Genomic DNA, 27,890 nt, shown 5'->3' on the forward strand with positions numbered 1-27,890 from the left:
TGGTACTGGTTGAGATCTGATTTGTGACCCAGTATGTGATCTATTCTGGAGAATGTGCCATGTGCACTCGAGAAGAATGTATATTCTGTTGTTTTAGCATGGAATGTTCTGTACAGATCTACGAAGTCCCATCTGGCCCAATGTGTCATTCAAAGCTCTTGTTTCTTTGTTGATTCTCTGCTTAGATGATCTGTCCATTGCTGTGAGTGGGGTGTTAAAGTTCCCTGCTATTATTCTGTTATCAATGTGTTTCTTTAATTTGATTATTAATTGGTTTATATAATTGGTTGCTCCGAAGTTAGGAGTATAAATATTTGTAATTGTTAGATTTTCTTTTTGGATAGACTCTTTAAGTATGACGTAGTGTTCCTCTTCATCCCTTACTACAGTCTTTGGTTTAAAAGCTAATTTGTGTGATAGGAGGATTGCTTCCCCAGCTTTCTTTTGAGGTCCATTAGCATGAGAAATGGTTCTCCCTCACTTTCAAGGAAGTGTCTTTAGGTCTAAAATGAGTCTCTTGTAGACAATATATGGATGGGTCTTGCTTTTTTATCCAATCTGATACTCTGTGTGTTTTGATTGGAGCATTTAGCCAATTTACATTCAGAGTAACTACTGGAAGGTATGAATTTAGTGCCATTGAATTACCTGTAAAGTCTCTGTTTCTGTAGACTGTCTCTGTTTCTTTCTGATCTCTGTTACTTTTGGGCTCTCTCTTCACTTAAAGGTTCCCCTTTAATATTTCTTGCAGAGCTGATTTAGTGGTCACAAATTCCTTTAGTTTCTGTCTGTCCTGGAAGCTCTTTCTCTCTTCTTCCATTCTGAACGACAGTCTTGCTGGATAAAGAATTCTTGGCTGCATGTTTTTCTCATTTAGTACCCTGAATATACCATGCTAGCCCTTTCTGGCCCGCCAGGTTTCTGTGGCTAGGTCTGATGTTAATCTGATATTCCTCCCTCTGTAGGTTAGGAGTCTCTTGTCTCGAGCTGCTTTCAGGATTTTCTCTTTTTCTCTGAAATTTGCAAGCTTCAGTATTATATTTTGGGGTGTTGATCTATTTTTATTGATTTTGGGAGCAGTCCTGTCTACCTCTTGGACATGAATGCTTGTTTCCTTCCCCAGATTAGGGAAGTTCTCAGCTGTGATTTGCCCAAATAGACCTTCTGGGCATTTCTCTCTATAATTCTGATATTGGTATGTTTCATGGCATCAGTGATTTCTCGAAGCCTGTCTTCCTGCACTATTAGTCATTTTTCTCTTTTCTTCAGCTTCCTTCCTTTCCATCAACCTGTCTTCTAGATCACTTACTCTCTCTTCTGCCTCATTTACCCTGCCTGTTAGAGCATACAATTTAGACTGCATCTCAGTTATAGCATTTTTAATTTTGGCCTGATTAGGTCTCATTTCTGCACTAAGAGATCCTCTAGTGTCTTTTATGCTTTTTTTTGGCCCAGTTATTAACTTTATAATGGTTATCCTGAATTCCAGCTCTGACATCTTACTTTTATCCATATCAATTAGATCTGCAGCAGAGAACATTACTTCTGGTTCTTTGTTTTGTTGTGAATTTCTCCTTCTAGTCATTTTGCCCAGAGAAGAATGGATGAGCAAATGAGCAGAATCAAAAATATTCACCACAACCCAATCAAAATACACACTAGACAAATCCGAAGAGATCAGAAACCAAAACAGAAAAGCAAACAAAAACAAAACAAAAAGGGGGGGTAGAATCTAATATCACAGGGTGGACAAAACAGGGTGATCCACTTGTTCCTGAGAGAATTTTGGTCTGTGTGTTGGAAGACACTAAATCCCAAAATTGCAAAGAAAGCAAAACTTGTATATATACAAAAATAAAATAGAAGAGTGAAAAAAAGGCCAATAATGAAGCATATATCTATAAAATGTAGGTGTAAAAAGTTAAAAAAGCGACTTAAAAACAAAGTGTTGATTAAGAAACTAGTTGAAAAGGGAAAAAAGAAAAAAAAGAAATGGGAAATTTTAGACTGAAAGATAAACAAATCATGAGAAAAAACCTTGAGTTCTATATACTATTTCCTCCTAGTGCTAGAGTTTTACAGTCTTGTGGGATCTATAACCTTGTGCACTTGTTCTTCCAGTTGGTCTTCTGGGGGAGGGGCCTGCTGTGCTGCTTCTCAGGTGTCTGTACCTGGGTGGAGTTGCCCTGCCTCTTGCGAGGGGGCTGGGCTCAGTGTTAGTGGTCCTCAGTGGGCTTTTGTTCCCTGAAGGCTCTCTGTGCCTCTTTAGAGGAGCAAAATAAAAATGGCCGTGCCCTGATCTCCAGCCCCAGAGCCAAAAGATCACGGTCCCCTCTCTTCAGTAAACCCTCTGGGATAAATGGTCTTCACTTTTGTGTGTGCCAAACTCTGCAGACTCCTGCGGTGTGTGTTGACAGTGATCCTCCTGGGGGCTGTCCGAGGGTCCCCAGTTACTGCCCTTTGTGGGGTCCTGCTGCTGAGAGTGGTCAAGGGATCATGCGTGGACCTGCTCCACCCCTCCTGGGGGACAGCTAAGTGTCACCATACTGTCCGTTTGGGGCCACCACCCTGAGAGCTGTTTCCAGGTTGTGGGCGCACCCATTCTGCTCCTCCCAGGGAATGGCAGATGGTCCCCGCATTCCAGTCTGTTGCATGGTCCCCAGGCAGAGAGCGGTCACCCGATCAGGCCCGGGTTGCAGTTTATGGCAACCAGAGCTGAGAACCCCCTTCTGGGCTCCCTGACCGTAAACCAGTTTCCTCATTTCACTGCTTGAGTACTCTACTGGCTCAGACACCCCCATTAGTTCTGTAACTCCTGGAATCCTGAGATCACACTGACCCACTTAGAATTCTGCCCCTTTCATCCCCTGAGCACCTTTCAGGCAGGGATGTCTCTCACTGGAGCAGATTTCTGAGAGTTCCAATTTTGCCTTCTGGGGCTATATCACTTTCCCGTAGCAGGCTTATGGAGGCTCCCTCCCCTCTCCATTTATCTTCCAATATCTGCCCTCAGATTCACTTCTCCACACCTCCTACCTTGCAAAAAGCAGTCACTTTTCTACTTGTAGAGTTCCAGGTATTTTTTCTTACATCTCCAGCTGAATTCATGGTGTTCAGAATGGTTTGATAGTTATCTAGCTAAATTCAAGGGACCAGATGGAACAAGGTCCCCTACTCTACCACCATCTTGCCTCCTCCTCCTGCAATTTCTAACCTCAGTCCTTCTTTTTCTATGTTATTTCCTTCTTGAAGGTCAAGTCTACTGGCAGTGAGTTCCTTCCATTTTTTTGTTTGATAGAACCTTTATTTCTTCTTTTGGTAGATAATTTTGTTGCATATAGAATTCAAGTTTGATGGTTTTTCTGTACACACTTTAAATATTCGCTTTATTCTCTTGTGTGCCTGGTTTCTGTTGAGAAATTGCCTCTACCTTTATCCTTGTTCCCCTCTAGGTAAGGTGTTTGTTTTGGGGGGGGGGGTTCCCCCCAGCTTCTTTCAAGATTTTCTTTTTGTCTTTGATTTTCTGCAACTTGAATATGATATGCTCAGATAAGGGTTTTAGATAATTATCCTACTTGGTTCTCAGAGCTTCCTGGACCTGTGGTTTGGTGCTTGTTAGGAATTTTGGAAAATTCTCTTTTATACTTCTTTCTCTGTTCTCCTTCTGGCATTCCTATCACGTGTGTGTTATACCTTTTGAAGTTGAAGTCCCATATGCTTGGATGTTTTATTCTGGTATTTTTATATGTGTGTTGAGGGAGAAGGGTTCATTTTTTTTTCCTCTTTGCATTTCAGTTTAGGAAGTTTCTGTTGGCCTCCCTTTGAGCTCACCAATTCTTTCCTTGGCTCTGTGGATTATGAGTTCCTTAAAGGCATTCTTCATTTCTGTTAGAGTGTTTTTGTTTTGTAGCATTTCCTTTTGATTCTTAGAATTTCCATTCTGCTTACATTCTGTGTTGTTTACTTTTCCCATTCAAACTTTTAACATATTAAGGGTTAATTTTTAAGTCCTCAAAACTTCCCAAGCTGAAGATGCTACATTGATTTTAGAAGTCATTTATTAGAGATAAATTGAGTCTTTTAAAAACTAACAAGTTGTTGACATTCATGGAACTGAATTAGATTGAACACCCACTAGATGTCAGGTTTTGTGCTAGTCCCTGTACCTACTGGGAATTAACACAGACTCCTTGCTCTCCAGGAACATAGAGTCCACAAAGAAAAAGAAGATTCCAATATCTGTGTTTTCAGTGGAGTTTCTTCTCTAGCTTGCAGGGCCCAGGGACTTCAGAAGGAATTAGTGCCTGTGATGTAACTTGCAGGAAAATGGCAGTTGAAGTAGGACCATTATTTATAGAGAATTTGTCCACTTTGTGATTTTGTTTTCATAGTTAGGGCATCTGTGGCACAGTGGCCCATGGGCTGGAGGAGGTGAGGATAAGCCAGAAGACTTTATTCCTCTTTTAATCCTGCTTTAACCTGAGCAACTTTGCTTTTATTTATTTTTATTGAACTTCCAAATTAGATTTTGTTTGAGAAGAGTTTTTTGGATTCGTACAATAGAGAACTAAATCTTGCTGTTGTAATTTGTTGTTTCAACTCTCTTTTTAGTTAGTGTGTTTTTATTTCTTTTATAAGAATGGCATATAAATTAATTAATTCCATGTACACTCAGCTATTGTATTTCTAGTGCGGCTTGAATGTCTTAGGCTTCCAGTTTGTGAGGAACAGAAACGTGTTCATATAATCTTGAGGAGTGTGGGTTTGGTTAGGATATAGAGGGAGGAAAGGAATCTCATGAACTAATTCATTTGCCTCATAGAACTGGAAATTTAGGATATAGCTTCTCTATAATTCCAACAGCATTTTAACGTTTGTGGTTTCTCAATGACATTTGTTCCAATCCCTCTTCCCTCTCTGTCATTCCTTTAATTTGGCTTCTCTTCTTTTGGTTCCCACTGCTTCCTTATACCTTTACTTTTTTCTTTCTTTTTTTTTTAAATTGAGTATAGTTGACACACAATGTTACATTCGTTTCAGGTGTACAAGGTAGTGATTTGACAAGTTTATACATTATGCTAGGCTCAACACAAGTGTAGCTATCATCTGTCACCATACCAAGTATTACCATATCATTGACTGTATTCCTTATGCTGTGCCTTTTATTCCCGTGACTTATTCATTCCACAACTGCAAGTCTTATACCAGTTATACTTATGCTTTACTCTTGACCACTATGTCTTCACCTTCTCTTTGCCTTAGAATTGCTGTGGAGAGGCTCCTAACTCTCACATATGTGTGTTAACTGCTTTTTCATGCCTGGTCTTGGGCTGGATATTATTGGATTGATTAGGTACAGTTTCATGTAGTTTTTCAAGTTTTGTGCCAGAGCCATCCTAGACAACTGTTTATCCTGTGTAATCTCCTTTCAGCTCAGGCACTGATCCTTAGGCTGTTTCACTGTGAATAAGGGCAACAGACTACTTTGTTTACTTACACACTTGCAATAATAACTTGTAACATTTTCTGAGCACTTGCTACATACTCATCATTTTCTGAACATTTTACATGTATTTATTTTAATCTCATAACAATCTTATGAAGTAGGTGCTATTATTAACCCCATTTTACAAATTGGAAACCAAGGCACAGGGATTGGGGGAGCTAATTAACTTGTCCAAATGGTACATAGTTTATAGCATTTTCAGGATGTGAACTTGGTCAGTCTGACCTTGGATTCCAGGCTCTCAGTTGTTAAATTCTGCCTGCTCATGAAAATTATTCATGACAGAATCAGGCTTTACTTAGAAATTATTCGTGATGCCCCTACCATACAGGGTAGGGTTGTATACTCAGAATTAGGTACCATTAACTATATGCCAACCACTTGAAGTGTTAAAGGCCTTTATGACGTAATTCTAAAGTGGAAAAGGATAGCCACAACAAGCAATGTAATCTTGTCACTTCACTTGGGTCTAATAATGCACTTCATCATTTATTTCCATAACTGAAACAATAAGCAGTTTAGAACACTGCTTCATATATACCTATGAAAATTTCATACTGCCGAGGCAGGAAAATAACAGGCAACTTGGTATAAGCTAAGTCTCATGATTTAAAAAATGTATTACTGAAATTACTGTATTTCACTGGAAGAAACTCAGGTTTAATTTGTTCATCACTCCAGGTCTCCATTTATATCAGAAATAGAGGCCTGTTCATTCACAGCTTCTTCAGGTCCACTCATCCTGTCCACATATAATCCAATCTAAGTAGAGTTTATGAGGAATGACACCTCCACCATTTACCAATAACCAAAAACTTTTATCTTTCATTGAGAAGATGAGCAGACTAATAAAATCCAGAAATGGAAGCTGCCAGTGAGCTGAGGCCATTATACACAATGCTAGCTGTGAGACAAGATAACTTCTATCTTGCCTAGGTTTTATTATTCCTGAAGCCTGTTCATTCCAGAATATGTATGATACTACTCAGTCTGTACTTGCCATCTACTTTTACTTGTATTCATCTGAAGTAGGTTTGTTCCTTGAAATCTAATGAGTCTTACTGTGTATGTCATTAGTATTGTAATTGATTACCTTTGGAATTCTAGAGTTACACTGTCAAATATTGTAGCCATTGCCCATATGTTGTTATTTAAGTTAGTTTTGATTTTTACTTTTAATTTAAAAGTTAATTTTAAGTTAAAAGTTAATTTCTTGGGCCTTATGTTTCCTTAGGGCACTTTTATCATGTGTCTTATGTGTCTCATGTATCTTAGTCTACTGAAAATTGGCACTGTTGGGGCGCCTGGGTGGCTCAGTTGTTAAGCATCTGCCTTCAGCTCAGGTCATGATCCCAGGATCCTGGGATCGAGCCCCACGTCGGGCTCCTTGCTCAGCGGGGAGTCTGCTTCTCCCTCTTCCACTCCCCCTGCTTGTGTTCCCTCTCTCGCTGTGTCTCTCTCTGTCAAATAAATAAATAAAATCTTGAAAAAAAAAAAAAAAGAAAATTGGCACTGTTTGTTTCTTCTGGAAGTGGCCATATAGCTTAGTGACTAAGTTTGAATCCCAGCTTCTCCACTCACCAGTTGAGTGTATTTCCTCTCTGTGTTTCAGTGTCCTCAACTGTGAAATGGTGACAGTAGTCCCTCCTTCATTAGATTGTTATGGGAATAGTATGAGTTAATATATGTAAAGTGTTTATAACACCTACCACATAGTAGGGGCTAAAAAACATCTTACAATGATGATGATGATGATGATGATGATGATGATGGATAACAGCATTGCTACCACTCTAGACTTCCAAAGGTAATCAGTCACAATACTGATGACATACACAGTAAGACTCGTTAGATTTCAAGGAACAAACCTACTTCAGATGAAAAAGTAGATGGCAAGTACAGACTGAGTAGTATCATACATATTCTGGAATGAACAGTGCCTCTGGCACTGAAGCCATTTGCTTCGCCTAGAGAAATGACCCCCAAATTCATATTGTCAGGTGTGACCTGGCTATAGAAGATTCTGATTTATTAGGTCTGGATGGAGACCAGGAATCTGGTTTTTCAAACCACCTCTCCTTTCCCTCAATATCCGCAACCTGCCATGATTCTGATGCATAGCCAGTTTTGGAAACCACTAGCCCAGAGATTGGTTTCTGAGGGAACCAAAGTAAATATTAGCTCAAGACGTAATACAGGGGTGACTTGTAAACATTATGTGAAGTGAAAGAAGCCAGTCACAAGAGACCACATACTGTGATTCCATTTAAATGAAATGTTCAGAATAGACAAATATAGAGAGACAGAAAATAGTGTAGTGGTTACCTGGGGCTAGGAGGGGGAGGGAATGATGAGTGACTGCTCATGGATATGGGATTTCTTTCTGGGGTGATGAAAATGGTCTAAGCTAAGACTGTGGGGATAGTTTCACAACTGTAAATATACTATAAGTCATTGAATTCTACAGCTTAAATGAGTGAAATGTATGTTCATTATATTTCAATAAGGATATTTTTAAAAATAGTCAATAAGTGAGAGAGGATAAATTTTTTTTTTTTTAATGGGAGTGGGTAGTTGGGGAAACCAGGGGAAAGGGTGCAAACTGGATGCTTGGAAGAGGTTTTTTTTTTTTTTTAATCTTTTTTTTTTCCTTTATTTTATTCACAAACACAAACATAATAATTTAATTATCTGAAAGCCTTCTGGGAACTTCAACTCCTGGAAAACCGCCTTGTAAAGGAAATATGTTTAAAAGAAAAAAAAAAAAAAACCTTTGAGTTCAGAAAACCTGCATTAAAGCCATGGACAGGAATAATTCAAAGATAATGGTCCTAAAAAAAAACAAAAAAAAAAAACCCCAAAAAACAAAGATAATGGTCCTGGAGAAAATCCTCAAAATACATCCAACTAAAATAGAGACCAAAGATTCATAGTAAAATACTCGAAAGGAATTTTTTGTAAAAATTCAAGCCAAATGTTATATTTGACAAATCTTAGGTTATAATTCCAACTCAGCTAATTCTTAGAATAAATAACCAATTGATGTTTTTTTTTCCCCTTGGAATAGACATAGCATAGATTTGTAGGAAATTGTATGGGTTGTAAGAAAGCACAATAAGACCTCCTTTACTTAATGTTTGACTTTCACAACAAATAAGTCAGTTTTGTAAAAATAATAAAGGACTTAATCATTTTTCTCTATGGCCTTTCTTAGTTGTTTAATATTTAAGTCGTTATATGAAGCACCTGTTACCATTCCTGTGGTTTTTCTTTTTGGTTGTTAACTGGTCTGATTCTTCAGACCAGTCATTGACTTTGCTTTTCATTGCAGCAATTTCCAGTATCACCTTTAAAGGTTTCCTGGGAGCCTATTATTTGCAAGATGTGCAGTTTCTTTTCATAATTTGTTTGCATTGTGTTGTTGGATTATTTGTGAGAGCCTGGTAAGAGCTGATGTTAACTGTTAATCAGAGAGGGATGAGTCAGGGGATTAATTTTATATGGGGACAATTCATGAATGGATATTTTTATATAATGACAGACAACTTTGTACCCCAGATAACAAATATTCATGTAAAATGGAGTACCTGTATTTATTGGGTTGCTAATTTATTGGGGTGCTAACTCATATGCTGTTGACTCTTACTTAGTGTACAGTTTAAAAAACAAAATCATCTATTCACAATGTAGTAGAAGTAGTAAGGTCGCTGATGTGGGGTAGGGGTGGAGATCGTGATTAGTGGCACTGCCTGGTACTGAGGGAAGGGAACTGATTTCCTATACAGTAATGCATACTATAATTCTGTTTTACTAGTGGGGAAACCCACGTCTAGAGAAGCTAAGTAATTTGCTCAAAATAATACCACTGTTAGCTCAGTTGGGTCTTTCTTATTCCAAAGTCTGTATTCTTTTAAAATACTGTCTTTTCTCCATGCCCAGCTCGGAGCCCAATGCAGGGCTCAATCTCATGACCCTGAGATCATGACCTGAGCCGAAATCAAGAGTCAGATGCTTAACCTACTGAGCCACCCAGGTGCCCCACAGTGCATCAGTATTTTTGAAATGGCCCATCATGAGAAAATTGTGCATGGGTAAACTATCCATTGAAAATAAAGTAGATCCATGGATTTTATTGTAACAGAGAACCAAGAGTTCTTGTTATGGTTCAGAACAAAAGTTATTAATTAATATTGCACATTGAGACTTACTATAGAAACTACCACTTGTTTAGTTTTAGTGAAGAGTCAAAGAAAATGGTCCACAGTGACCTAAAAGGGTGTGGCTGGATTTCCTTCATATCCTTGCCCCAAAAGACATACTGTAACAGGTTGAATGCAGAAGCAGATATGAGAATCCAGCTGTCTTCCATGAAGCCAAACATTAAAGAGATTTACAAAGAGGTATAACAGTCCCACTTTTCTCAGTAAAAATTTTTCTGTTGGGAAACGTAGTTATTTTTTTCCATTAAAGTATGTTATTTATGTTGTCACAAATAAAATAAAATAAAATACTGTCTTTTCACAAGAAGTTTAGATATCTGGAAAAGTCTGTCTCCTCACCAGCCAAAAATATATGTGATTTAAAATTTTATATAATTTAGTCGAAAGGCATTATAGAAAAATTGATACTTGTATCAACTATTTATCAGACCTTAACAGTTGTAATAATAACTTACTTGACACTTGTTAGTTTACAAAAGCACTTTTACATCAGAAATTTCATGTAATTTATGTAACAGTCCTGTGAAGTAATCATTTTACTAGTAGACTTGGGCTTGAAGTCTAAAAGGCAATTACATGAGGGCCCAGTTTTTTGGCTTCTAGATCTTATTATTTTTCCATTATGCTACACAGCTTCCTTGTAGAATAACAGAAGCCCTACAAACATCCCTTTTGTAGCAATAAAATAACCTCAAAACATTACCCTTCGTGATATCTGTTAGACTGGTTTACTATATCAGATTTAAATATATTTTATTAACATTTTAAAATTGTGGTATGTTCAAACTATATACCTTAACATTAATTTGTATGGATTTGGTAGCAACGTCTGTCCTTTACTTCCTAACAGTTAATGATTTATTTTTAAGTGGATTGGTTTAAAATGGAAATCACTATAATCTAATTTTTTTTTTTATCTAGTCTCTGTAGAAGCTGAAATCCATCAATCACTGTTCTTCAAAATGCAATGGAATGTACCAAGGTCTGTATTCCGACTGGCACATAGGACATGCATGGAACCACATAAAGCCAATCTTTTTGGACACTGTCAAAACATAAAGGGACCATTACTTTTGTATAAAGCTGAATCCAGAGTAGTTTTGGTACAGGGCCCTCAAAAACAATGGCTACATTTATCTGCTGTCCAGTGTGTTGCAAAGGAAAGGAAGCCATTCACTGCTCATCCACCCCAACCAGGGGTCCTTCACCATAAACAGTGGGAGCAAGATATTTTATCCAAGAGGGTTATGTCATCCAATGCCACATCCCCTGGAACGCCTTCGGAGAAAAAGGAAGAACCTGATCCTTTACAAGACAAATCTATTAGTCTTTATCAACGATTTAAGAAAACATTTAGACAATATGGAAAAGTTTTGATTCCAGTGCATCTAATAACTTCTGGTGTTTGGTTTGGAACATTTTATTATGCAGCCATAAAGTAAGTTTTTGCTTCGTTGAGCACCTTTCCCTGCTTTATCAGAATGTTAATCTTCTTAATTGTACTAATCAAAGCCTTAAATAGTTTTTTAAATGCTTTAATGTCTTTAACTGTTGAGTGTGACTGCTTTTCATAGCTGTTTTTGACATTTTCATAGCTAAATTCGCTTACCATGTATAGCAGGCATTATACGAAAATTCTAAACTGTATCATCTCATTTAATCCTCACAACTCTATGAAGTAGGTAGTGTAATTATTCCCATTATATTAATGAAATTAAGGAAGAATAAGTCAAAATAACAGCTTTTTCCCAAATATTTTGGAGTCTTATTTCAAAGCCCCTGCTCTTTATCACTATGCTCATCTATCAACATTTAGCATGGCACAGAAATAAAATAAGAGATTTTGGAAATTTGGCAGCACTATTGAGTTCTATACTTATATATTTCTTAAAGTGTTCACAAATGTAAAAATATATCTGTTATTTTGCCATGTGTATGATTTTGGTGGGAAATTAGTATGATGTTTTTGCCAAAGCCTGGCTAATATCTGTTACAGATACAAAAATTAACAAATTGCAGGCTTATGTTTTAGTGTTACCCACATCTGATATGTGTCAAGGTAAGGTCTATTGTTCTGATCAGAAGTTAATTTTTTGTGCACTTAAAAAATTGAGTGTAGATCTCATGATAGGTGTTCTTACCACAACTAAAACTTCTAAATAAAGTTAATTTGGTGGCCCTAGCCTGCAGGTATTGTAAAACACAGATATCTAAATGCACCCTTTTTTGTTAAATACTCTTCCTTTCTTTTAAGTTAAGTTATATTATTTACAATGTTTTAGGAGCAGGGTACACATTGAAGCAGATCCCAATGATTTCCAGTTTGTTTCTGCCACTAGCAACTAAGGCGTTCTGACTTGTGCCTATTCCTTTGAATGTGCTGTGTGGGCTTTTTTTATATTAGCCTGGGCATGGCAGAGCTGAATGAGCTCACCATCCTGAGGGCAATGAAATGGCACAATGGACCCCACTTTGAGTTTTAGTAAACTCAATCCTTATGGGGCTAGAATTATTTTATTCTTTCCAGAAGTCCATCGATTTTCAGTGTTTGGTTATATTTAATGGCTCAATAGTAAGGTATTAATAAGATATGTCAGTTTTGTATGTAAAGCTCACTCCTTGGGATAAAGGTTATTTTTTACTAAATTAAAAGATAATGAAATGAAGACTTACTCTTCTAACACAGGATTAGAAGTGTTTCTTTACAAAAGTTCTGAAAGGATTTTTTTACTTTGTGTAGTTGATACTGTTCTGATTCTCTTCACATCTTTTTCTCCATTATCTTCCTAATATTCAGTTATATCCTTCTTCGTTATGTATCATTATCCTTTAAGAATTGTCCCTTTCTTTATAGAAAATCCTTGTATGTACACTTTATGGAATTATCTTTTTCATTAATGACATTTTTCTGGACATGTATAATATTTATAGAAGTCTTCAAAACTGCCCTTAGTTTTTAATAGAGCATAAAATCCTGTGCCATTTCGAATAAAAATTATTATTGGCCTTCAGCTCTAATTAATGGCTATCTATATGTCAAATGTTCTTTTTTGAGCTATTGAGGATTTTCTGATGGAATACTGTGAAAATGATATGACTGATAGTTCTGCCCTCCTTAGTTTGCCCTTTATAAGCATTTGGCCAGAAGGCCTTGGAGGGAGAAATCTAAGTTTTTAATTAATTTAATATGAAATTCTCATTTGGTCTGTTAAAAAGAGCATCTTTGTTCCTTTTACTTTCCCTTGCCTTCTTAAGTAAGAGTTCTGTAACTGAAAAAGCAGACCCCAAGTGACCTAGTGATATGAATTATACTTAAGATTTTTTCAGTCTGTCTGGCACCTAAGGCAGTTGTGGTGACATTCTGCCATCCCCTGTGGAATGCACCCTTATTTTATTCTTCCCCCTCTTTTTCTGGAGAATACTTGTGTGTAAACATGGTAGTAAGACTATCCACTTAAAGTCATGTCCCTTTATCCATCACAATTTGCCTATTGGCTTTTTGTCAGCACGGGACTTTGGTTGCCACACCCACCACCCCTGCCCAGCCGTGATGACTGGGCCAGTTCTGTTATGGTATCACACAGCTAATTTATATTATGTAGGATGTGTTGCTTCCCAGAAACAGTTCTTCTTAATGTTTTTATTAAATCCTATCCCTTCAGAAAGTTGATTTGTTCTAAGTAAAGATCTTATCACAAGTAATACTTACAGAGTAAGGAGGATTTGTTCTAATGGCAGTGTATCACTGCGATGTGGTTTTATTATCAAATTGGAGTTGATTGTATTAAATACAGGTTTTCAATTGAACTGACAAGAGGCTAGCTTTATTTTATTTTGTTTTTAGCTGGGCAAAGCTCTCTGTTATTTGTTACCTATTTAACTATTAAAAGAAAGAGAAAAAAATAGTTTGTAACTTGAAAGATGGGCATTTGACATCACACTGCATTAGTGACCAGTGTTTGTTTTAGTCACTCTGACAACTAGCATTACTGCCTTTCTAGACATGATAGAACAGAACGCCGTACTGTATTTATTTAACTCAGTGATAAAGATCTCGGCTTTTGAAACATTTTATCTCAGGGAAGATCTGAATTGTACATGTTAATAGATTTTATTTTAAACTAAGCTTTGTTGCCCCTTCTATCTGGCAAAACCTTGCAGAGATCTTACATCTAACCAGAAGTGCTGTTTGATAATTGTAGCTTTGTGATGATGGTTCTGTTCCTACAGTTAGATCCTTGGTTTTAGGCCTCAAGTTTCTAAAGTTACAGATCCATTCTGAGGCAAAATCCTACCTGACTTTTACTGCATTTTATCCTTACTGTGAATGTCCTTTTGCCCTTGTGTATTTCTGCATCAGTTGAAACATCCATAAAGCTGGCAGTTTGAAAAGCACAGATTTCTGTCAGGTCGTGGAAGCTTCAGAGTAAAAAGTGACAAGTGGGTATTACAGTTGGAATCAGTCAATCAGTCCCTCACTAGTATTTCATTTTTAGCAATTCCAAAGGAAATGAAAGTTATTTTTACTTTAAAATAATCAAATCGGTATTTTAGAAATAAATAGAACCAGGGGCGCCTGGGTGGCTCAGTTGGCTAAGCGTCTGACTCTTGATTTCAGCTCAGGTCATGATCTCAGGGTTGTGAGAGAGAGCCCCACATGGGGCTCCATGCTCAGTGGTGAATCTGCCTGAGATTCTTCTCCTCTGCCCCTTCCCCCCGGCACACACACACTCTCTCTCTCTCAAATAAATAAATCTTCAAAATAAAGAAAGAACTAGAACCAGTTGTTTGCTTCTTTATTTTATAAAAGATACTTGTGCAAGGTGTCTGAGGTAATTATTTGATCTTTATGATAGTGTCTTTTTTTTTAATCACTCAATTTTGTCTTATTTTTGGCCAAATGTTTGTCTTTTGTTTCCCCTTCATGACTGCTGTTAAATATGTAGATTTTACATACTGGGCTAGGATATGATTGATAAAATAATTTTATAATTGTATTGGTTCTAGAAGATATAATTAGCATATCATGGTAAGATATTAATGGTGCAAAGTGACTTGATTAGATCCATAGAATAGCTAAGGCCTTGTAGTACTAAGTTTTGCTTTAATGGGATTCTGTTTTTATCTAAGAGACTTGAAAAGGAACTGATGGTGGAGAAAGAAGAAACCAGGTTGGACTTACAGTCAATTTTGTAATTTAACTTTTTAAAGATCCTTCAGTTATCTGCTTTCCTCTTGTGGGTGATAGGTAATTTTCCTTGATGATGACCAGCCATATGTTCTTGAGAGTAGTCCCTGATTTCAGAGTATTATAGTGAAATCATGGAGGGACAACTTCCCCAATTAACCAAATATATTTTAATATTAAGAATAAATTAGTTTGCTAGCTATTATATGTTATACAGAATACAGCTAGCTATAATAATAATGGCTCTAGGCAATTCCCTTTCTTAATTACAAAGAGAAAGAGTACCTGTACAGAAAAGTACCCTGTAGACCCTGTGCTAACCAAGAGTCACCCATACACCAGCAGTGAGACAAACTGATGTCATGGGGCTTCTGTTGTGATGTACTGAGACAGAATTAACTGTACAGTTTTCCTGTTGAAAAATGTTTAACCTGAACCTGATCAGGAGGAAAAAAAACAGACAAATCCAAATGGAGGGGTATTCTCCCATGCTAACTGGTCTGGAAGCTTCAAAAATCTCCGTGTCAAAGACATCCTGCCCTCCTTCTCAAAAAAGTTCTGAGGATCACTTCTAGAGGAAGGAGACCAGAGAGAAGTGACAAGATAGTGACAAGGGACATACGGGAACAATTCAGGAAATTTTAATATTAAATAATATATTGTGTATTAACTATATACTCTTGTGTATGTTAAATTTCCTGAAGATGGCGGCGCCTGCGTGGCGCCATCAGTTAAGCATCTGACTCTTGGTTTCGGCTCAGGTTGTGATCTCAGGGTCATGAGATTGAGCCCCACATCGGGCTCCACGCTCAGTACAGAATTACTTAAGACCTTTTCCCTCTCCCTCTGCCCTTCTCCCCGACATTCTCTCTCTCTCTCTCAAAATCAATAAATAAATCTGTAAAAAAAATTCCTGAATATGATAGTTATGTTTATGTAGGAAAAGCACAGAACAAGAACCTTGTTCTGAATGAGGGGCAAAGGGTTACAGTGTCTGTAAAACAACACACAGAAAGGGAGAGAGCGTGAGAGAGCACATGCCAGTAAAGCTAAGTGTTGATAATCATGGAAACTAAAATAAATTAGGGCTTAACAGCTTGTATTAGAGACTTTCTGCCTTCTCTCCCTCCGTCCAAAAATTTGTTGTAATTTATGGTAATTGCTTCTTCACCTGCCTTCTAAGCCTGCTAATAGAATAGAGGCATCCATTTAGAATAATTGAAGTTTTCATCAAACCCATGGAATCATTTATTCTTTGCATAATAACACAATAAGTACTGTTATAATGTTGCTTTTACAACAATATAGTTTGACATGTAATTTTAGAGGTGAAAAGCTTAGGTCTTGAAGTCTGAATAAGAGCATTCTGAAGAAGTAGTGTTTGGTTGGGGAAACTAAGACCAAGTAAATGATTCTGATCGTTCCTTCTCTCTTAAGTCATTTAAAGCTATTAATTTTACTCTGCTAGATCCTTCTATTTTTTAAAATATGGTAATTAGGGATGTATGTCCATGTGCAGAAGCAAAGCAGAAGCTGCAAACAGTAAGATACAGTATAACACTAATGTTTCTGTTCTAGAGTTAAATCACAGTTCTTGACAATGCATAAGTGATTTTTAAACAAAATTTGGTTTTGGTGTTTTCAGAAAAATTTTGAAAATATTTACCCCTTAAAGTTTGTGTGTATACATACATAAATGTGTGTGTGTATATATATGTTACTTTGTTCCTTAGAGGAGTGACATATATATAGAAATCATTTTGTTTCTTTCCTAGAGGCGTGAATGTCATTCCTTTTCTAGAACTCATTGGGTTACCGGACAGCATAGTAAACATTCTGAAAAATTCCCAAAGTGGAAATGCACTAACAGCATATGCCTTGTTTAAGGTAAGTACTGTTATAAATGAGTTGCTCTTCACACTTAACCAATAACCTGCTCAGTTCCTCATAAAACTCCATGTTAGTTCCCAGTAGTTATTTTTTGTAACTTAAAATACCATATACAAGACCATAGTCTAATGGCTAAAGTTTATATTTTTTTAAGTTTAACTTTTAAGTATAAATAAAATGATGGTTTAGGAAGAAGTGACTTGAAAATAGGTAGATCATTCCTAACCTGCTGTGATCAGACAAATGTGAGACTTTCTGAATTTCCGGAAGTCATCTTTTTGACATTTCTCCCACTTACGGTATATTAATTTTCCTTTTTCAGAGATCCATGTGCCACCTGACTTGTTATATTTAGCATTTATTTTACTGTTTATAATAGTTCATCTACTTGATAAGTAAAATAGTAAAGTTTAGTTCAGCTTGTTTCATGGGATAAACCTTAGACTTAGTAGCTGTTACATACGTTTCATTTTAGAAGTTTGTCATCTGTAGCTGTTCTCTGGAGTTGAGACACCAACATCTTTATAAGCTGAGTTTCTATGTCTATGGGTCTTTCTTTTGGAAGAGGAGACTCTGTAAATTGTGGAATTTAGCCATAATAATCTTATTTTTCTCAGTTGACAAATAATTATGAAGTTCTATATATCTTCATCCTAAGAAAGAAAACAGGTACAAAACGTTCGGAAACTAGATTTTATTTTATTTTGCTTCTGTTGTAATAAAAATACTTAGAAGTATGGTTTTATAGTAGTACAGGTGACGTTTTATTCTGTCATCCTCATTAAAATCCTCTGAATTCTTGGGAGATTTCCTTTTTTATTATGATTTTGACTAGAGGGCTAAAGCTTAATTGCTGAGTTTTTAAACATTAAAACTTAATAAACTCATAAATTACCAAGTTTCTAGTTATAGTGGGTGTAATTTACCTTAATAAGTCAAAGTATCATGATGATTTAAGCCATTTCCCTAATTATAATTGCTCCTTATCCTATGCTCCCATAACGTGTATGTAGCTCTTACAGTTCATGTCATGGTCTGGTGTTAGTTTTGTGGGGCTTTTTTGTTTTTGGTTTTTTGGTTTTTTTTAAGATTTTATTTATTTATTTGACAGAGAGAGACACAGCAAGAGAGGGAACACAAGCAGGGAGAGTGGGAGAGGGAGAAGCAGGCTTCCCGCGGAGCAGGGAGCCCGATGCGGGGCTCGATCCCAGGACCCTGGGACCACGACTTGAGCCGAAGGCAGACGCTTAACGACTGAGCCACCCAGGCACCCCTTTTTTGATTTTTTAATATTTGGTTTCTTCATTTGATTTTAAGTGTTTAGGAATTCAAAGTCCTGTCTTCTTTCTCTGTGTTTTCACTGTGCCTGATACTGTGCTTTGTAGGCACATCAGTGCTCAGCGCATGTTTGTTGGGTGGGAATTGAACATGAACCTGTACACACAGGTAGGTCAGTGTCAGCAGTGCTCCTTCCCGCTCACTGTTCCTTTGTGAGGTGGGGAATGTGCAGGGATTCTCCTGGGTATTTTCTGTAACCCATAGTTTCTCAGGTGGAGTGACAAACATTGAGATTTGTTGCTTCAATATGGCAAAGCCTCAAAAAAGAGGTGTGGCCAAGAGAAAAGCCACCTGAGTGTGACCTTGTGACACAGAGTAGGACACACTCCTCAGCCCCCAGCACTGTCCTGGAAGTGAACCTTCATTTGAATTGACAAAAACTTGTTGAGCTCCTACTCTGTGTCAGGTGCCATTCTAGGTACTGGGAATACTGTAATTAAATAAAATCGTACAAAATACATGCCCTCGTGGAACTTATATTCTAGTGGTGGCAGCCATTTAGGTAAAGAACGTAAAGTTAAAACACACACACACACACACACACACACACACACACTGTGGTGTTTAGATGATGTTAAGTGCTAAGAAGAAAGAACAAACCAGCAAGGGAGGATGTGTTTGTGTTGAAGTGCTTTTTTTAGTATTCGGTTTTGTTTTGTTTTTTTTAGAGGGAGGGTTGCCAGAAGGTGAGGGAGTTAATAGGCAGTTGTAGGGGAGAAGAGCATTCAAGGAGGGGAAATGCAAGTGCAAGGTCCTGAGGCTACAGGATACCTGGAGTATTGGAGGGAACAGGGAGGATGCCATTGTGGTTGGGATGAGTGAACGCAGAGAGGCAACAGAGTGGCCAGATCAGGGTGGCCTTATGGGCCATTATGAGCACTTTGGCTTTTACTCAGAGGAGATGGAAAGCCACTGGGCAGTTTTGAGTATCTGACTTGTGTTTTAACAAAATCATTTTGGCTGCTCTGTTGAGAACAGTCTATTACATATAGCTGGGCAAGGTAAGAAGCCCAGAGACCTAGCAGGAGGGGTTATTGCAATGGTATGGGTAAGAGCTGGTAGTGGCCAGGACTCAGGTGGGAGCAGGAGAGCCCATAAGATGTAGGTGATTCTGGATGTGTTTTGAAGATGGAGCTGATGGAATTTCTTAATGGGTTGAACGTAAATTATGCAAGAGAAAGGAGTTGAAGCTATCGTGTAGGTTTTTGGCTTAAGCAACTTAAAGAGTTGCGAGGCACCTGGGTAGCTTAGTCGGTTGAGCCTCCAACTCTCGGTTTCAGCTCAGGTCATGATCTCGGCTCATGAGATCAAGCCCCACATCAGGCTCTGCACCCTGGTGGCTCAGTCCATTAAGTGTCTGACTCCTAACTGCAGCTCAGGTCATGATCTCAGGCTCATGAGATCAGGCCCCACGTGGAGCTCCCTGTTCAGCAGGGAGTCTGCTTGGGATTCTCTCTCTCCCTCTCCCTTCATGCTCTAATAAATAAATAAAAGAATAGCGTTGCCATTTCCTGAGATGCAGACAGCTTTGAGAGAAGCAGGTTTGGGGTGGGACCATTGAACATCATGAGATCAGTTTTGAACAAATGACATTTTGAGATCCTATTAGACATGCAGGTGGAAATAAGTCAGAGGTTGTATATACTGGAATTTAGGGAAAAGGCTCAGTCTGGAAATCTAAGAATCATTAATGTACAGATGGCACTACGGACTTGAAATTGGATAAGACCACCAAGGGAAGGAGGTAGGTGGAGAAGGCGTGCAGGGACTGAATGCTGCCCCACAGTGTGCAGAGGGAGACAACAGGAAGAAGAATGGGCAGGAAGGACTGTAAAGGGGCAGCCTCCAAAGTGGAAGGAAACCAGGGAAGTGGAGGCCTGGCAGCCAGGGCAGGACGTGCTCCAAGGAGTAGAGGGGGAAGCTGTCTCCATAGTTCTGATGGTTCACAGGCCTCTTCAGTGACTATGATGAGAGGTGGGGGTGAAGGCTTAGAGTAAATTCAAGAGAAAATGAAGAGGGAAGGTGGAGATGGAGAGCATAGGCGGCTCTTTCAAAGAGTTTTGGTACTGAATTTTAACCCAGAAGCTGTCAGGATGTGATACAGGTGGCATCCGCTTCTGTGTGGCTCTGTGACCAGTTCGTCTAGTATTCAGCTTCGGCCCTTAAACCTCTGGTCAGAGTGAAGCCTGTGCATGCCTGCCTGGGTTTTTTTGGCCTCATGGAAGTTCCCAGTTGGGATTCCAGACCCAGGGTGGATTGTAACGAGAAGGTAGCATAAGGCCTGGAAAAGTCAAAGGGATTTGGAAGTGAAACTAAACTAAATTCAGTAAAGAATAAACACTTGGCCCGTGTTTACCTCTCACCATTTGAAGTAGTTTGGTTCTGGTTTAGTTCTAGATACACAGTGTCCACAGGTTAGCAGGGTTTTAGGGAATAGAAGCATGTGCGTGTTTGTTGGTCCTGAGCCATCTTTCTCATCTCCCAGGGTGCCTGTCTGCAGGTTCCCTAGCACGCTTCTACTGCGAATAGTCTGTAATCCATGGGTCGGTGTCTGAGTGACAGATATTTGTAAAATGCGTTTACAGAAGAAGATCCCTTGCGAGGAGGGAAAACCATAGAGGCCGTAACTACATTAGCCTGGTGAAGCAATAAAGTAATTTATACTGTCGGGTTATTACTAAAAATTTTAACTTCAGATTGTTTTTGCTTAAGATGATAGTCATGATCAGCTCTTGATCTGCCTGTGTTTGCTTTTCTCCTCAGATTGCAACACCTGCGCGATATACTGTGACTTTGGGAGGAACCTCCTTCACTGTGAAGTACTTGCGTAACCGGGGCTACATGTCGACACCGCCTCCTGTTAAGGAGTATCTACAAGACAGGATGGAAGAGACCAAGGAGCTTCTCACAGGGAAAATGGAAGAAACAAAGGATAGACTCACTGAAAAATTGCAAGAAACCAAAGAAAAAGTTTCTTTTAAGAAAAAAGTGGAATAGGGAGCCTTCTGTAACAGGTGATAGACAATTTCTGCACTTTAACCCTTTGGAAACTATGGACAAAGATACATGATCCTGATTATTTTTTTGGTTAGTTGCCTAAATATACCAGTTCTCTGAGGGTTAAAGACCTAAGATACCTTTTTAAAGTTAAATATTACTAGAAAAATCAGTGTCTTTTGAAAAGAAAAAATGAACCCAGTATAAGAATTGAACATGAATAGCAGCATGAAGCATTGGTTAGTGTCTCTCAAGTCAGAGCTCTTTTTTCAGGGTCTTCAGAATCATACTTGCTTTGTGTTTTGTTGCAGCTATAATTTATGCAGATGAAGCAGTTGACTCCTTGGATAACTGATGTGGCCCTAGACAGGGTGTTAACACTGGGTTTTCATCTTGATGTTATTCATTGAGCTTTTAACTATATACATCTCTTAATGTGGAAACCAATATTACCGTCAACCTGCCAGTGAATAAGAGGATACTTAGTGTTTCTGTAAAAACAGTATATAACAGTTATATACCAGTTAAAATACACATTTTATATGAAGGAACTTGAATAAAAATGGAGTCCTGTATATGTAAATAAGATGTATTGGTTACATGTAAATGAAAAATTGACCCTTGAAAAATGATTTTTACCTGAAGCTTGTCAGTTTTTTTAAAGCAAATATATATGGCTATGGGACTTTTTCACCTAAAACATAAATCTCTACTTTGAATCATTTGTGTTCTCTTCAACTATTTTTCAGAGGAAAAGTGAAAATAATATGATACCTTAAGTTTATTGTTGAAATCAAATATTCTTAAGCCATGACTCAAGTTTGTGGTTCTTGAGCAGATACAGGTGTAGGAGGATGGAAAGTGCCATCAGGTTGTTCCAGAGCTGACCCCCCCACCCCCCGCCACGTGGCAGGTTTGTCTCCACAGGCCAATACTCTCAGTGTCTGTTTCAGAGTTAATGTTGATTTCATTGTGCAGTGAATTTTTAAATTGTAGCTGCTTTTTCCCTTAGACTGAAATAGAGCTTTTCCCTTTATATTGAAATATGCTTGAGCATTTTACTTGAATTTTTTTTTAATAGCAAAGCTATCATTAAATTATCTGCTTGGAATAAAGTTCAGCCATTGTCAGATATGAGAGTTGCCATGATTGTGTGAGTGTGTTCGAAGATGTATGTGTCTGTTTTGCTCTAACTGCTTTTACTTCAGTTCTAACTCTTGACTTGATATTCAGAAGACAGGATGGCCTCTTTCTAGACCTGTCATTGTTTTGAGCGATGTGATAAGGCAAGAGAATGTCAGAGGGACTTCCAGAAGCAATCCTGTGGGGATCCACTGCTGTTGGGCAGGATTTTTGTATTAAATATTTAGTTTGGCCAAATTTGGGGAATAATTTAAAGGAAAAAATGTTTGCATTTGATACATCTAATCATTATATTGGAACACTTGGTAAGTTAATATGCTGTGATTGGAATCTCTCTCTGCCTTTTTCGGGGGAGGGCAGGGCAGAGCAGTGACGGGGCCCACTGTGGCGCTGCCACACACACTCTTGATCAGGCAGAATGGTTTGGTCTCCTGACACACAACTGAACACGTAATTTCAGATTGACAGTGCATTTCAAATCTAAACACTGTTTCCATGTTTTAGTTCGCTTATTAAATCACGTTTTTGCAGATTATTAAATGCTAAGATATTAACAAATTTCTTGTTTCTTTTTTTTTTTTTTTTGAGTACTTGAGACTATGCCTGTGTTTTAACATCTTACATGAGACTCTTCTAAAACAATTTACTTTTCATATTACACAGGGCATATTTTCCAGTAGGGATAAAATTTGGTTTCTTAGAAGTCACTAATAATCCTGAAACTAAAATTTACTTTTTCTGACTATCCACCATTTGAGTTTTGTTGCCATCCAGTTTTGTTATTGTGTTTATCCAGTTATAGAAAGTGAGATGCTGATGAGTGCTTTGAAATTCTCTAGTAAAATGTTCTCTGAAGAGGTGAGTGTTTTTGTCATTATTTGGCATCAGGAGTATCTGTATCTTATCAAATGCTGTTGCTAGCATATTGCTGACCTAGTCTTTAAGGCAAGCTGCAAATGGCTTAAAAGGGGACACCTGTAATATGTTGTTTGAAATATTAATAGCAGGCTAACAGAATATAGTAATGTGTATTAAGTTAAATAAATTACCGGTATATATACATAGATCGATCGATCTATCTATCTATCTATATATATATATCACAGTGATACATATATCACAGTAAATACATATAGTTTGCTATATATAGTAAACTGCATTTCATTTACAGTCAACCTTACACTTTGGATTAATTTGCCCTACCTTCTCTGAGCAGTGAGTCAGAGCAGTGTCCCAAGTCTGAGATGCATATCTGTCTTTAAGTAGGATGTGTTGATAGGGTAAAGAGAGCTATGACTGAGATTTAACTTACATAAAGTGATGAAAAGGGTTTGCTCAGCAAATTCACAATTTAAATGAAAAACAGGTTAGGCAAGAGACTTAGTTTATTCAGGAATAATAGCAAAATCAGCCTTTTAATGTACCAGAAATAATCTTTTACTGAATCTTTTGCATATAGCAGGGTGCTGTTTAGATTTCAACAAAGGAGAAAAAGAATGGATATATTGAGATTCCCTTTCCCCCAGTATTGAACATAATAAAATTATGCCTTCAAATGTAATCTTCTATTTATTTTTTTTGTTACAAAATATACCCCCATTTATTTACAAATGAAAGACGCCACTGTAATCCTCATGCCCCAGGGGGAAGTGGAGCTATTGATTTGATTGTCCTACTTTAGTGATCTTAGACGGTAATTCGGAATTTGAAAGATCTTAATAGTTTGGGCAGAAGATGTGTTGGGCGAAAACCATATCTAGCTTTACCCTGTGTTCTTTCCACTGGGTTCAGGTCAAGTCTCAGGATTTCTTTTAAACATTTTAAACAAGGCCTGTGTGTGGTGGAATATGGTGATGGTAATGAAATGGACAGAAGGTGGTTTTAACAAATGAGGCAGGAAAAGTTAGTGCATCTTTCCTGATATTTTTGAAATACCATTTTTGTAAATTGTATTTGTGACATATACATTTCTCTTTTAAGATTTATTTATTTGAGAGAAAGAGAGAGGGCAGGAAGGAGGGGCAGAGAGAGAGGGAGAGAGAATCTCAAGGAGACTCCCCACTGAATGCGGAGCCTGACTCAGGGCTTGATCTCAGGACACTGAGATCATGACCTGAGCCGAAACCAAGAGTTGGGCGCTCAACCGACTACGCCATCCAGGCGCCCTGAGATATGTTTCTGAAAAATACTTTTTTCATGGTAATGTAAACACATATGTCTTCTGTTGGCTACAATTCATTTTTTGAAATGGGTATCTTCATTTATTTGAAATTTTCCAAAATTGGGCCTATAAGGCCTAAATGAAAACAGGTTAAATGTTACCAAAGTTAGTTTGAAGTATTTTCCGTATTAAATGCTAACTACGCAATTGACTATCCGTGCAATAGCCTAAAATCAGCATCAAATCATATTGGCCTAGAGCTGAATTAGCACAGGAGCATTCAAATAGGAGAGTATGAGCCTCTCTGCTGCCTTGGAATTGAACAACCTGAGCCAGAAATCTATAGAACTAAAGGTGGGTACTTTTAATTATTCACTGCAAATAGGACCTTTGTCTAGTCTCTGTTGTCTATCTGTATGTCAGGTGGTATCAAGTTAACATTAAATGGGATTCCATAAGATGCTGTCCCATGTACCTGAAGGAACAGCAGACTCCAGATTTCATTCTCCCTTAGATACTTGAATGGCCTAGGGTCCCACTCCTTTCCAGAACCCATCTTCAGCCATGAATTTTGGCCTAGCCTTCTGATTCTTGAAAGATCCTGCAGTTTGAGCTTGTAACTTATATTTGAGAAAAGCTGATTCAGGCCAATTGGATATATTTTTCCCCTCTGTGAGATTTTTCTTTTGTGACTTCTGTGTCACATTGGTTCATTTTAACTAGTCAAAACAAGTTTTTGATTGTCTTGCTTCTTCAGGGTTAGGCTTTGAAAATCAAGCTGTATTCTTCCCTGTGCATCATTGACAATCACCAACAATAATAATTACAGATCATAATTATCTTGTGGCAATTATCTGGCTATTTTCATAAGCATGATCTTAGTAGGAAGAATGCATCTTGATTTTGGAAACCTTCAGGGCAGAGTATAATGTTTAGCCTGTTCTTTATTCTGATGACTTGATCGGACAACAGGCAGCCGGAGTCATTCTCAGAGCATGTAGTTTCTGTTCACAGATGGGGTGCTCACAAAGAGTAATACGAAAGAACACTTTTCACACTGAGTTTTCTCTGGGACAACATGGTCTATGAGGGCAGAAGCCTCAGTACAGTTAAAAGATGTTCCACATGCTGCCAAAGTATATCCTCATTCTTCCTGAAAGTGCAGATTGCATAGAACCTTTCTTCTTTCATTCCCTCTCCCTCCCTCTGTCCAGCATTTTTTTTGTTTTGTTTTGAATTTTGATCAATTTAGAAGTTAGAAAACTTGTGAGAAAGGAAACGGAGTGTGCACACGAGCTTGCCTGCTTCTGTGTGGTACAGGCCAGTTCTCCCTCTCTGCCTCTAGGGGGCAGGTCCACACGGCCCAGCTTCAGAAAGAGTGGGGCGGTAAACTCGCAGTTCCCTGACTTTAATCAAATACGTGGTCGAAAGCCTTTTACTCTATTTTGGTAACTCCGCAAATGTTATTCTAAACATATGACATATGAAATATGGCAAATCTGTATCTTCCCTTTTACCAATTAGATGTTTTAGCGCCTGAAAACTAGAACATACAGCGTTTTCTCTATATACACAAATATTTCAGTTGTAATTACCTTTTATGGACCTCTAAGTACTAGATTTAAGATTCTGTAATGATTGAAGCACATTTTACTTAATTTGTGTTTTAATGAATCTGAGTCAGTATTTTCTTTGGACACTTAATATGGTGACTTAATTGTCACCATTGCTTTACTTCTCTAAGAACAGTGGCTGCTTTCGTTCCCCTTACGCTAAGGGTGCTAAACGCGGGGTCTGTTAAGTCCTCAAATACGGATGGCTTTGCCTGCCCTTCAGCTACCTCTGGAGATAGAATTGCAGGGCTTGGTTACCATGGTACTCCACCAACTGGAAACTTTTTTGGGGGGCGGGGGGTTCATCAATGTTTTTATTTTTATTTATTTATTTATTTTCTAAAATTTCTTATTGTTATGTTAATCACCATACATTACATCATTAGTTTTTGATGTAGTGTTCCATGATTCATTGTTTGTGCATAAGACCCAGTGCTTCATGCAGAACGTGCCCTTTTTAATACCCATCACCAGGCTAACCCATCCTCCCACCCCCCTCCCCTCTAGTTCTCCTGTTAAAGAGGATGCAGGATGTGATGGGTCATAATTCATATTATTACTTCTTTTGGTTCAGAAATAAGGAACAAGTCTCAGTGGTTTCCCTGAAAAGTTGGAAATATCATCAGACACTTTTGTCCACAAAATCTAGTGCAACTTTTGTTGAGGAATCTAGACCATTTAGTAACTGCATTATTTTAGAAGCATTTTAGATTAATAGGAGTTTTGAGTCATATACCCCAGGCTTGCAGAGAATTTCTATAGAATTTTGCCTTTAGTGGATCATTTTAGAACTGAAACCAATATTTTTTGTTGAAGAAAGGCACAGGAGAGCTGGGTCTGGAATCAGATCCCAACTTCCAGTCTATTTGATTTATCCTCTTGTGCCAGGCATGAAAATAAAGTAAGTCCCAGCTTTGGGTCTTTTGAAATTCTTTATATTTTTGGAGCTGAAGCCAGTTTATTAACATTCTTTGCCTCTCTTCTGCTGGTGCCTTCCATCTTCTTTTGGCTTTTAACCTTATAATTTTTCTTTAATTTGTTTACAGTCTACTATTTTCATCCTTTTCTCTTTAGTAGGGGGGGAGAAAGCAGCTATCCTGTGATTTCAGGTATGGCTGTAGAACGGAGATACTGCCTCATTTCTCATGTTCCAGCTTCATTTCCCTCAGCCTGCGACATAGGAAGGTTTGCCCAGGGCCAGTCAATGCTGGCGTCTTCCTGCTATCCAGGTTCACCTTGGCAAAGCAGTTAGTAGCTATTTTCAAACCCTAAATCCATACTGGAGAGCAAATAATCAAAACTTTGGTAATTAGATCTAGTCTTCATATATCTGCACATTTAATATTTCATATATCCAAAGAGGATTTGATCTCGGGAAATTCTCCATTGCCTCCCTGGCAAAAGAGGAGTTTGCGTTTTCCCGTTGCGTCTGTGTGGAGCCTGTAGCTGCGGCATACTTGGAGCCGGCTCAGATTGGGATTTTCCATTTACTTGAGGCCACTCACTGGAAACCTCTGAAGCGATCAGAAGCTGGCATTTATGGAAAATTGTAGCACTGAGAAGTTCAGTATATCCCTGGTTAAGGATTATCAGGTTTCACCAAAGGACAAAGGTTGGCTTCACTGAGTCCCAAGAAAATGACCAAACTTAAACCCCAGCACGTCACACCTGGTGAGCCGCTGTACGATACGGTGGTGTGTCGCAGAGAAAAGCTGTATTCTTCACAGTGTCGTCTTACCACACACCTGTGCAGGGGGACGTGTCTAGTGGGCCTGACAGGCTAAGACTTGCTTTGCTGCATTTGCCTTGCCTCTCATTCAGGTAGCTTGCATGC

At 38.2% G+C, this 27,890-nt stretch overlaps 1 protein-coding gene across 1 annotated transcript in view; it reads left to right on the forward strand.

Annotated features, from left to right (window-relative positions):
- Positions 1–23,812, forward strand: part of FAM210A (family with sequence similarity 210 member A) — a 40,209-nt gene extending 16,397 nt beyond the window's left edge. The window contains exons 2-4 of the mRNA XM_032399187.1: positions 10,648–11,164; positions 16,690–16,801; positions 20,906–23,812. Of these exons, the coding sequence (XP_032255078.1) occupies positions 10,689–11,164; positions 16,690–16,801; positions 20,906–21,139 (822 nt within the window). The 5' untranslated portion in view covers positions 10,648–10,688 and the 3' untranslated portion in view covers positions 21,140–23,812. The remainder of the gene's footprint in view (positions 1–10,647; positions 11,165–16,689; positions 16,802–20,905) is intronic.
- The last annotated feature ends 4,078 nt before the right edge of the window (positions 23,813–27,890 follow it).

Source organism: Phoca vitulina, unplaced genomic scaffold (genome assembly GCF_004348235.1).
Source record: "Phoca vitulina isolate PV1807 unplaced genomic scaffold, GSC_HSeal_1.0 scaffold138, whole genome shotgun sequence".
Taxonomy (NCBI): domain Eukaryota; kingdom Metazoa; phylum Chordata; class Mammalia; order Carnivora; family Phocidae; genus Phoca; species Phoca vitulina.